Genomic DNA, 12205 nt, shown 5'->3' with positions numbered 1-12205 from the left:
TTGGATCAAATAAAATGTGCTTAATACAGAAATAATACAAAAACAACTCATCAGTATCTCTAGGTTATAGCTTAAGTGCTTATTGAATTTAAAATGTTCAAGGAATAGGACGCTTCATTTATTTTTAAAAATCTGCTCCATTGATCTTCTAACCTAAGTCATTCCACTCCCAGGGTTCAGTTTATGAGTGAAATTGATACACATTTTCACCTGGGTTTCTTTTGAATATCTGGATTTAGATTCAGATTTAATGATACTGTTTTGAAGTAATTTATTTTGAAATAATTTAAGAATGACTTTTTCCATTTAGTATATCTAAAATACGTTAGATTTTAAAACGTGAGAATTTTAAAAGGTATTTAGCCTGTTAGAAACGATCTTGTTATAGTATGATTAATAAAAAAGAAAACAGTAATTTTAGAATGATTGCAAATTCTCAGATATTTGAACCATTGCAGAAATTTTTCAGAAGGAAAACGGCGCGTGATCTTTTACCAGTAAAGCCAGTGGAAATTGCCATAGAGGCCTGGTGGGTGGTGCAGGCTGCGTATATCACGGAAGATGACATAAAGGTAGGTATCTTTAAAAATTAAGCATTTTTATTTTTAAAAATTACATTTAACTGTAGTTGCAGAACTTTTTAAAAACGTGACACTATTTGGTGTTCCTGAAGGAAATTAAACTTAAATGCAAAATTGTAAATGATCTCAGTAGGCGAGACTATTGGTAAGTTTCGAAAATACTCTTGATTAATGAGGGAGACTTGATGTGGTTCTTGTACGGTCATCTGGGGATTTAATTAGATGGATGTTTCATGCACAGTTGACGTGATGCCTCAACTACCAGCAGTAACATTGATAACACTTTTTGAGCGCTTGGTGTGCTCAGGGTGTCAGGCACTGTTCCAAGTGCCTTTTGTATTGTCTCATTTGATTCTCATAACAACCCCAGTGGTGTGGGGTTGTTTGTAGCCTATTTCATATGTGAGGAAAATGAACACAGAGAAGTGAAGTAATGACTCCAGTCACAGTGGAGTAAAGTCCAGGGTTTTAATTCGGACAGTTTGCTGTGCTCTTAAATCACTGTTGAAATGCTATACTCAAGTGTTAGGTGCTTGATAGAGCACTAAGGTCAAGATCAAGGGAAACGCTATTTGCAGTGGTCAGACCACATTTGTTACAGGCTGTATACGTTTAAGAAGAGATGTTGATTAGAGAAGGAGGTGGAGCAGTAGACGCGGTGCCTAGAGACCAGTCATATCCCTGTGGCTGAAGAATTAAGTGAGCATGTGGACTTCTTTTTAATTTGCATTTTATTTTACTTCCAAGGACAGAATAAATCCAGTGAGAGCAAGGCTTAGAAATTCTGCTTCAGTGCATTTACTTCCAATTAAGATATCAGACTATTTCATAAGATAGTGATCTTGTCACTGATGATAATCCTGTGGCATGTGAATTAGCTTTTGATTTGAGACATTCAGAGTCAGTATGTGGATCAGATTCCAATTCAAAAAGGGTGAATAAATATTAGTATTTATTAGTGAACATGCTACTTATCAGCAAGTATTAGCACTTAAAATTACTTTGTTTTGTGAGTTCTGTTGGTAGCATACTTTGGCACCTTAATTGATGGTTATGTGCATAGCCTTTTCTGTTTGAATTCTAGAGTAAAGAATGAATATTACAAGTAGTTCATATAATTAATGAGATATAATCATTGGTTTAAACGTAAATAGATTTGAGGAGACATCAATTAGTTAATTTGGACAGAACTTAATTGAAAATATTTTGCTTTTCCTAGATATGCACTTTGCCTGAGAAATGCGCTATTGATAAGATCATTGATGCAGGCCCTCAACTCTCTGGATCACTAGATTACAATGTAGTCCATAGTAAGTGGTTAGTAGAAATGGTTTTCTGTCAACATAAAAACTTATTTTAAGCCATCAACAATTAGTAGCTATTATTTATCAATTAGATAAGAATAGTAATATTTCCTAAGGCATGGTATTGTTTGAAATGTGACCTTTGTCCATTGTTTTCCAGTGTGGCTGTAATTAGTCACATAGATTAGAAATTTATGTGAATGCATCATAAGAAAAATTTTACAGTTCTGAGCATTTGAGGGAAACCAAGATTTTGAAAGCTTTGATAATAATTTTTTTCTTCTGTCTTGTCTTTTTCACGTACCATTAAGTTGTAAGAATCTTTATTTTTATGGAAAATCAAGAATAAAGTTTTTATTTTTTTTTAAAACTACTAATGTTTACTGTTTCATCTAAAACAAGATACTTTTGCTTCTGTAGGTTTATATAACAAAGGATTTGTTTATCTGGATGTACCAATATCTGATGACAGTTGTATAGCAGGTGAGTATGTGGTAATATTTCTCAATGTTTTTTGAATGGCTGCTAGGTGCTGGGTACTGTGTATCACCCTAATAAGTTAGACACACATCATCCTGGGATCTTTGTGTTAGAATTTTTCAAAGAAAACCATTTCTTCCTCATTACGTTACAGCACACTGTGGTGATTTTACTTAAATTCCTTCTTTTTATTTTTATCTTATGATGGTGTAAACACTGTATTAAAATAGAAATCCAAGGTAAATTTCTTAAAATCCTAAGTCAAATCTGTCTTTATAAATTTATGTCATCTTTTAAACCTTGTTCACTGCGTAAGTTTCTACATGTATTCAGTAATATCATAGAATTGTATGTTGTTCATTTTTACCAGACATATCTGTGTCTTATTTTTTCATGTAACGACCGTCTTTTTTGGCTTATCTCTTCCTCCCTTCTTCACTTCCTCTGCAAGTTAAATCAATATTAAGACCCTTATATATTTCAGTTTGGGGCTTCCCAAGTGGCTCAGTGGTAAAAAATCCTCCTGCCAGTGCAAGAGACACAGGTTTGATTGGAGAAGGAAGTGGTAACCTGCTCCAGTGTTCTTGCCTGGGAAATCCCATGGACAGAGGAGCCTGGTGGGCTACAGTCTGTGGGGTTGCAAAAGAGACACCACTTGGCAACTAAACAACAAACGAACAAGAACAGCAGTGTTTCAGTTTACTAAACCATTACTCTGTTGCTGGCTATTTGGATCATTTCCTTATTTATTTATTTTGGTGACGTGGTTAACATCTTTGAACACAGTAGAGCTTTTTTTCTGTAGGTTAGATTTCTTGCCAATTTGTAGAAGCACTTGTTACATTAAGGTTATGTGTTGTAAATGTGTTTTCCATCGTATCTTTTAGCTATTCTTGTTTGTGATATCATCTGCATTCTAAGATACTTGTGTAATCAAATATATAAAGAGTCAAAACATTTCAGGAACCTTACTGTTAACAACTGAGTGATAGGGCTTATTAAAGAAACACTCCCTCCATCAGGTGTCGTACTCCAGCATGTCCTGACCTTTATGTTTTATTTGTGTAGGCAATGGCACCCCACTCCAGTACTCTTGCCTGGAAAATCCCATGGACAGAGGAGCCTGGTGGGCTGCCGTCTATGGGGTCGCACAGAGTCGGACACGACTGAAGCGACGTAGCAGCAGCATATGTGTTTATGTCCAGGCCTTCCTTGTCCTTTATTTTTTTAAAAAATAATTTTCTTTTGCTATTTCCAGGTATTTTTCTTTATTTTTATTAATGTCTTTTTGAGTAGGCAATAATTAGGATTATAAAATCCTAAACTTACAAAAGAGTGTAAAAACATCTGTTTCTGATGCCTGACCTGAGTTACTCAATTTCTCTCTCGGCCACTACTGCTAAGTTGCCTATATACTCTCTCACAAACATACTATGCACGAATATATGTATATAGTTTTTTGTGTATTCTTACATAGATGGTGTATCCAACGCATGCTTTGCTTCTTTAACTTAATATATATTGAAGACTATTCTGTATCTCTTTATGTAGAGATAAAGAATTTCTCATTCTTTTTGTCCAAATTCTCTTTGTGCCTTGGTTTCTTCATCTCTAAGATAAGATATACTTTTTAACAACTCTTGATATTAAGAGGATTAAGTGAAATTGTATATATATAAAGCAGCTAGTAGTATAGTCTGGCATTTAGTAAGCATTCAGTAAATTTTGACACTTCTTATTCACATAGTTGATAGTGTAGGAAAAGAATTAATTATATTAAAAAATGGGATTGCTGAAAAATTTCTAAAAAGAAACCTTTGATCCTTAACAGTTCTTGGGTGATTAGAAATAGGGTAGCACCAAATCAGAAACTGCCATGAGACAGAGCTGTAACTTGGGTAGCTTACCCTGATGTGTGCATTGTGGTTCTTCACAGTGTCTTCATTTTGCTCACTTGAGTTTTGTCTTATTGCTCTCTCTTGGGAATACTTTTAGGTTTTGGGTGCAGTGAGGTAGTGTTAGGGTCAGAGGACACAGGGACACCACATCCTCCTGTGATCTAGGCACACATCTTCCCAGAATGCTTTTAAGGGAAGTGTGCCCACGGGAGACTGGCAAAGGCAAGCGTAGTGCCTCCTCATGGTCGGGAAGAGCAGCCTAGTAAATTGGAGTAGGGCATCTGGACCAAAGAGGTGGAGAGAAGTGAGTACAACTGCCAGGTGGAGAGTAGCAACTGGGCAGCCTCTTGTGCTGACAAAGGTTTTGACCCTCTTGCCATTAAGGAGGATACAGAATAAAAAGCCCCAAAGAGCAAATTACATCAGTGATAAACGTGGCAGTCACACATATGGGTTTCCCCTTTTGTCAGGATGGAGCAGGGATGATGGGAGAAGGACAACGAGCTGATACTTTCTGTCCCCCTGGTTTTGTATAGCATGGCAGCTCGCAGCCCTTGTTTCTCTGCTTCAGACCAGGCATCCTGCTGCCTAAGACCAATCAAAAGCATACCCTTGGCAGGCTTCCCCATCCTGAAGCAGCCACAGTCCCCCTGCCTTTCTCCTGAGTCCACGCCTATAAGCACTTCTCTGCCTGAGTAATGCTGAGCGGTCCCTGGGGGTGAAATTACTTTTATGGCTTTATGCTCTGCCATCAGAGTCCACTATGTATATGACCTTTACTTTGGGAGTTTTAGAAAAACTTGCAGTGGAGTTGATAAAATGAATCAAAAGCTGAATTCATTTCCTAAATTGGAGGTCTCTTTTTGAATAGATATTTGAATTAAACTTTCTTCTTTTATAAAATTAAGTCACTGAGAAACATCTGTTTTGTTTATTTTAGTTCCTCCTCTTGAAGGTTTTGTAATGAATCGAGTGCAAGGTGATTATTTTGAAACCCTGCTCTATAAGATATTTGTGTCAATAGATGAGCATACTAATGTTGCAGAGGTAAGTGTGACAACATCTTATGAAAGAGTTTAGCCTCAAGATTAGAAAATAAGTTTGTGTCAAGTGGATAAAATTATTTAATGATATAACTAAAATATTTAAAAAATCCGTACATGGTTAGATTTTCGACTATTAAAATACTTAAGTCACTGTTCTTAAGTTACTTCCTGCATATATATATAGTTATAATTTGGTTGAATAACTTTATATGACTTTATAGTAAAAGCATTGTAAATGATTGATCTAGAATTTTTTCATTTTAAATGAGAAAATTAAAGCTAAGTAATTCTAATTAAAATTCTAATTAAAGTAGCTCAAGTAATTATAACTGATGCTAAGTTATTAGGGTCACTGCCTGGATTTGTGCTACTCTAAGTGTCTTAAAGATATGGAAAGAGGAAATTTCCGCTTACCAAATTTATTCAGTATTTCCATTATTGATAATTTAAATTTTGCTGATGATGGAGAAGTTATCTGTAACTGTTTATTATGATATACTGATAATTTTTAGGAATGTAAAATAATTTTTAATTTTATTTTCCAGCTTGCAAATGTTCTTGAGATAGACCTGTCTCTGGTTAAGGTATGTAATTTTCCTACTCTTTTTCACTTGTGTTACGAGCACTGAATGGATTATAGATTTTTGTCTTGCTACTGAGAAGCAGTGAGATGCTTATTAATTGTCAGAGGAAGTAGAGCAGAGCAAGACCAGAGCCCTGAAGTTCCCACCCTAGGGAGTGAAAGCTAGCCTCACCCGTCTGTGCCCAGCAGGGAGCAGTGCCTTGTAATGAAGTCACGGTGTCTTGCAGTGATGTCAGTTAAAGCAACAACTCCTGCTTCTTGGGGGTGTGGATCTGGGGAGGGCCAAGCCAGAGGGTTGGAGGCTTTCCCTCTCCTGCCTATGTGGAGATCTTAGGGGAAGACCAGGCTTACTGAAAACGGTTTTTTCTGGCTATGGGATGAAAATATTTGAGGATCTCTATAAACATAGTCCATAATAGTTTTTTTTGTCTACAGACATTCTGATGTCTAGTTTATTTCAGATATTCGTTTCCTTTATATTCCTTTTAGAATGCTGTATCAATGTACTGCCGATTGGGGTTTGCCCACAAGAAAGGACAAGTAATAAATTTGGACCAACTTCATTCATCGTGGAAGAATGTTCCATCTGTAAACAGATTAAAGTAACTCATTTATTTAGTATGAGAGTTTTTTGTTTTGGGGAAAAAAATACAATTTTATGTACAAAATTTTATTTATTCAGCAGATTAAACCCTGTATATTAGTGGTGTTTAATCTTGTGTGTTTTGGAATTTTTTTTAGACTCTTATGAAAACTATGACACTTGCCCTAGAGAAAAGCTCATACTATATGTTACATATAAATTTAAAATGTTCTCATATTCTCTGAAGCCTGTCCATGGGTTTAGTTAAGAACCTTTGCTGTGGGTGCAGAATATTTTAGGGCTACATCTCAGTTTGGGGCCTGAATGTTAAGAGTGGATTTAGGTGAATGTTTGTAAGCTCAGTACTGACTTCAGTGGCTGTTTTTATATATGGTCATCTGTGTGGTTTTTCAGAAGTGACTGTTTTCTTCATCAACAGGAGTACTTTAGATCCACAGAAGATGCTCCTGTCGTGGGATGGCGGGGAAAGTAGGAGCCCTGTACAGGAAGCTTCATCGGCTACTGACACGGATACAAACAGTCAAGAAGACCCAGGTTAGCGGTGACTCAGCTTGAGCCTGTCTGTAAATAAGCCGTGTGTCTGCACATACACTCATAAAGCGAACTCTCCAGGTTTACAGTTAATTTATGATTTGGTCTGGATTTTCTTCACTCAGTATGTATCTTTGAGTATTTACCCATATGTTGCTAGATCTTAGGGGTATCAAATTGATAGGAAATACAATAGTTTCCTTCTAAAAACTGAGTCTGGAGAATGTAGCCGTAAGAACCACCACAGCATGAGAGGCACTGTGGTGTTTCTGGGGAGCAAAGAGGAAGAGCCCTCCTTCTGCCAAGAGGGGTTTAGGGAGCCTTCATGGAGAAGATGGTGTTGGGGCTGAGAATGACTAAGAGAGTGCCAGCTGGCGAGTGCAGGAAGACCATCGCGGGGAGGCCTCTAGGTACAGAGGGGGACAAAGCATAGTGGATGAGGGGCTTGCATGTGCTTGTGTGGGGAGAGGAGAAGGGCACAATCAAGTGGCTTCTATTCCTGCCCTTGGTAGCTCTGTTCCCTGGGCCTGGCGACTTGTCTACAGAGGTTAAGCTAGGTAGTCATTTGATCTGACAGTGATCAAGTCTTGGTTTATTATTGACTTTCAGAAAATTTACTGCACAAGTGAATGGCTTAAAAGATTTTTTTTTCTTTCTCTATGTTGGAGATAAGGTAGAATTGGGACCTCTTATGACTTACAGTATTGCCTATATTATGTACTTTTAATTATTAAATAAAGCTGAAATGAAACACATTCTTACTCCAAATGATAAATAATGCACAGTTTTCATTTACTTGATTTTTAAACTATGATTTTTATCCCCCCAGCAGACACAGCCAGTATAAACAGTTTGAATCTGTCTACAGGATACACAAAGCGTATCGCGTTCCTATTTGACTCAACACTTACTGCCTTTTTAATGATGGGAAACCTTTCACCAGTAAGTCAAATTCTTATTTAAATATGAAAATGTTTAACGATTAGGTACATAATAATTCAGTGTTCTTATATCTTTTTTTTAAGTACTAAATTTATTCCTGAAAATGCAGCCAGCTTTGTTTTATATTCTTTAGAGGAGTGTGGCAGGTTTTTAGTGAGGGCTGCTTTTGTAATTAGAAAAATCAAGTCTTTATGCACACTTGAGGTTAAATATATTGGAAAGTGTAGTATCAAGATAAGATGCTTAGCATTCAGAGGGAAAGCTAGAACTTACTAATAATAGGCTCAGATAAAGTACATTTCAGTTTTGTTTTTGTTTCTTTATTGCAGAATTTGAAAAGCCATGCAGTCACAATGTTTGAAGTTGGCAAGCTCTCAGATGAGTCTCTGGACAGCTTTCTTATTGAACTAGAAAAGGTAAATCTAGGTAGCTTATGGGATGTCAGGGTGTTGGGACTCTTTTCTTGCTTGATAAAACATCAGTTGTTGGTTATGTAGATTTTTGGTATATTCTTGTTCATTCCCACCCTAATACTGTGGCAGTCATTTAGTTTTAAACATATTGAGTGGATGAATGAATTTTGTGATTTTAAAAGAGTAATTTACCTCATCTAAGCTCTTAGCATAATCTGACGTAATGAGGAAATGGGGTACAGAAATCTTAAAGTCTGTATGCAGTTTTTATGCACTTTTCCAAAATAGCCTTTAATTTTTTTTTTCTTTTCATCATAACTCTTAAAAAATCTACTCTTAAGCAATTTTATTTGAAATTTTTGTTCCACTTAGTCTGGAACAATGTCCCTGGGTGTCGTGTTTATATCCACTCTCACTGTCCCTTTTAGCATCTTGAAGACTTCAGCCATATTTGTTTTTAACCATCTTTTCCCTATGAGTACAGCCTAGTTTTCCTTAACTCTAAATCTTGATCGCCCTTTTGGTGTGTTTCATTCCCTGAGTATTTTATTCTGTCCTCTGTGCTTCTTTAAGCAAGTAGTTTGTGTGTCTAATCTGTTCCTTGACTAATAAATTTGGTACCTTCCTTGCTTTAGTGATGAACTCATGTATGTTAGAGAATGTTTGGTAATTTTGTACTTTATATCTCAAAAAAAAAAAAAAAAAAACCCAAAAAAAACACCATGACATTTTTTTCCTCCCCACCTTCTCCATAGGATTTTTACTTTTTTAGTCCCTGATATCATCCTTGTTGTGAATTTGTCTCCTTAACTTTTATCTTTATATTTTCACTATTTCCTCAATGCTTTTAATATCTTGTTTAGCCCCATTTCTTATTGTATATCATCTTTTCCAATAAATTTTTTATATTCTAGCACATATTAACATGTTTTCCAGATTTTTATTTTTCGGATTTCAGCTGGTCTTTTATCAAGTACAGCAAATTGGAAGATCTCTTTTACGCTTTATATATATATATATATATATTTTTTTTTTTTTTTTTTTTACCACATAGACATTCTTGGAAAAGCCCTTTAGTCTGAAGTTTAGTTTTTAAAAAATAGTTTCTTAGCTATTTTTTAAGAAGCTTCATCTTGATCAAACTTAATTGGCTGATCTTGTTAATGTAATGCAAATATAATTAGTTATTTCCTCCTGTAGACCTGGCCTTCTGTTTTCTCTGCTGCTTCTGGAATGTGTGTGCTTTTACATATTAAACAGGTGACTGACTCAGTGTCAGAAGAACATGCATTAAAATGTAAACCCAGTGAAGGCAGGAGTTCCATCCACTCCTCTGTCCTTACATCCTAAGGAGGTCATAGCACAGAACAGGGGCTCAGTGAATCCTTGTTGAGTGATTTAAAGCTGTGTGTTCAGCGATACTGAACAGCTGTATTGAGTCACGTACTCTGTTGTCCCTTGCAGAGTTGTGAACAGGGTGATAAAAATAGTGGCATCATTGGTGACCATGGATTAGACTACTTTTCTAGACAAAGCAGAATATACAGATCTTAGAGTTTTTTGAGCACCCTGTTTGAATCATATATGGAACATATAATGTTATAATTTGGCATTACTTTGTTGCTGAAGTTGTTTTACTTGTTGGGGTAATTTCTGTCACCTTCCAAAGTGTAGTCAAATGGAAGCTCAACCAAGATTGGGGTTAATATGTATTTCAGTATTGCCTGGGCAAATTTCTGATTGGCTGATTTTTCAGTTCAGTTCAGTCGCTTAGTTGTGACTGACTCTTTGTGACCCTGTGGACTGTAGCACACTAGGCTTCCCTGTCCATCACCAACTCCTGGAGCCTGCTTAAACGCATGTCCATCGAGTTGGTGATGCCATCCAACCATCTCATCCTCTGTCGTCCCCTTCTCCTCCTGCCTTCAATCTTTCCTGGCATCAGGGTCTTTTCCAGTGAGTCAGTTCTTCACATCAGGTGGCCAAAGTGTTGGTGTTTCAGCTTCAGCATCAGTCCTTCTAATGAATATTCAGGACTGATTTCCTTTAGGATTGACTGGTTGGATCTCCTTGCAGTCCAAGGGACTCTCAAGAGTCTTCTCCAACACCACAGTTCAAAAGCAGCAATTCTTTGGTGCGGCTTTCTTTATAGTCCAACTCTCACATCCATACATGACTATTGGAAAAACCATAGCTTTGACTAGATGGACCTTTGTTGGCAAAGTAGTGTCTCTGGTTTTTAATATGCTGTCTAGGTTGGTCATAGCTTTTCTTCCAAAGAGCAAGTAGAAAACTAATTTCACAGTATGAAAAGGCTGATTTTTTAATAATGTCTAAAGATTTCTACTTTATGGTTATAAACTGGCATGAATGGCATGGGAGTGGTTTTTGTTGCAACCCATATGTTCTCTTGTTTCAGGTTCAGAGCACTGGTGAAGGGGAAGCACAGAGGTACTTTGACCATGCGCTCACTCTGAGGAATACAATACTGTTTCTGCGTCATAATAAAGATCTAGTTGCTCAGACTGCACAGCCAGACCAACCCAGTTATGGTATGATAAATATACTCGATTTTGAAGACATGATCCTATGGAACTTCTTTCTAAGAAATTAAACAAGTCATGCTCACTTATTTAATCATCACTTATTTTAAAACATTTCTTCTTCTATGAATTTTTTTACTCATCAGCCATTTCTTATATTACTTTCTCTCTTCTGTTGTGTGCTGCTGACATTTGTAGTATCTAAATTTGTTTAGCTATCTGTAAGAAGAGTAGAAGTGTTAATTTGTTTAAGTAGCTGTATGGGATGTAGGCATCTGCAGATGCCTATCTACAGATGTGAAATAGGCATCTGTTTTGAGAGGTGGACAAATGACAAAATTTATTTAGGAAGCATGAAGCATCAAGAATGAAGAATTCATTTATAAAATTCATTTATAAAAATTCATTTATAAAAAGATAAGAAACAGGGCCTTTGTATTCAAATGCTGCTGTAATATTTACTGAAGTATTTTACTTGGTGCCTTGGTGTGCCTTCTCAGTTTTGTGATAGAAAGGGGTTCCCAGACTTGAGTTGAGTTGAGGTAGTAGCTCCTGAATTGAGGAGTGGCCCCAGGAATGTGCTTTTAAAAAGATGCAGCAGCTTGGGCACCAGTGTACGAACATTACACTGTGAATGTCCTTGCTTCCTGTAGTCCTTGGACATTCATGGGAGTTGCCTTTTGGGGGCCTTTGGCACCACTGTCACGTTTAATTTCACTCATTCTCTCATTTACCTAAAAGTTCTATTTTCTGGCCAAGAACCATCATTTTCTTAGTCATACCATTTTCATTCTACTTCTTTCACCAGCACCTGGCTTTCTTTTCAGCTCAGTTAAAAACATTTAGGATGGAATCATTTGTCACTTCACAAGAGTTGTTGCGGAGGGGAGAACAAAAACCCTGGGTAGTTCAGCTGAGTGAGGCTAGACACTCAGCACCTGGTGACCCACGCCTCAGCTTAGAGTCTGGTTCAGAGTCACGCTTTAGCAGGATTATAGATGATTCCATGCTGGAGGTTATTCATAAACGGTCGAAACTGAGTGTTAAGTCACCAGATACCAAGACACTAGAGCTCATTTTGATAAATAAACATTTGTTGATAGTAATCATTTTTTGGTTACCAAATATTAAATCATGTGACCTAGCAGTGAATGCCACAGTCTTGAATATATCTCTGGATACACGGACCCTGGACTTTCTTAGACTTTTATGTGATTTTCAGAGATAATGGGTTAGAATATTTGAAGTGTCCTACTGCCCATCATAGAATCCAAGAATGT

At 36.7% G+C, this 12205-nt stretch overlaps 1 protein-coding gene across 4 annotated transcripts in view; it reads left to right on the top strand.

Annotated features, from left to right (window-relative positions):
* The window catches only part of FAM91A1 (family with sequence similarity 91 member A1), a 44759-nt gene that overhangs the window by 9064 nt on the left and 23490 nt on the right, over positions 1 to 12205 (top strand). For 3 of the 4 annotated variants that reach the window (XR_009490464.1, XM_025002018.2, XM_002692628.7), the window contains exons 6-15: positions 459 to 572; positions 1801 to 1891; positions 2306 to 2368; positions 5204 to 5310; positions 5855 to 5893; positions 6382 to 6494; positions 6915 to 7030; positions 7857 to 7969; positions 8299 to 8385; positions 10802 to 10934. Coding sequence is in view for 3 of the 4 variants with exons in the window: in XM_025002018.2 (XP_024857786.1) it covers positions 459 to 572; positions 1801 to 1891; positions 2306 to 2368; positions 5204 to 5310; positions 5855 to 5893; positions 6382 to 6494; positions 6915 to 7030; positions 7857 to 7969; positions 8299 to 8385; positions 10802 to 10934 (976 nt within the window). In the remaining variant the exon portion in view is untranslated. The remainder of the gene's footprint in view (positions 1 to 458; positions 573 to 1800; positions 1892 to 2305; positions 2369 to 5203; positions 5311 to 5854; positions 5894 to 6381; positions 6495 to 6914; positions 7031 to 7856; positions 7970 to 8298; positions 8386 to 10801; positions 10935 to 12205) is intronic. The other variant, XM_005215397.5, reaches the window with a different exon arrangement.

Source organism: Bos taurus, chromosome 14 (genome assembly GCF_002263795.3).
Source record: "Bos taurus isolate L1 Dominette 01449 registration number 42190680 breed Hereford chromosome 14, ARS-UCD2.0, whole genome shotgun sequence".
Lineage (NCBI taxonomy): Eukaryota > Metazoa > Chordata > Mammalia > Artiodactyla > Bovidae > Bos > Bos taurus.
This window is presented reverse-complemented; position numbering and strand designations above follow the sequence as displayed.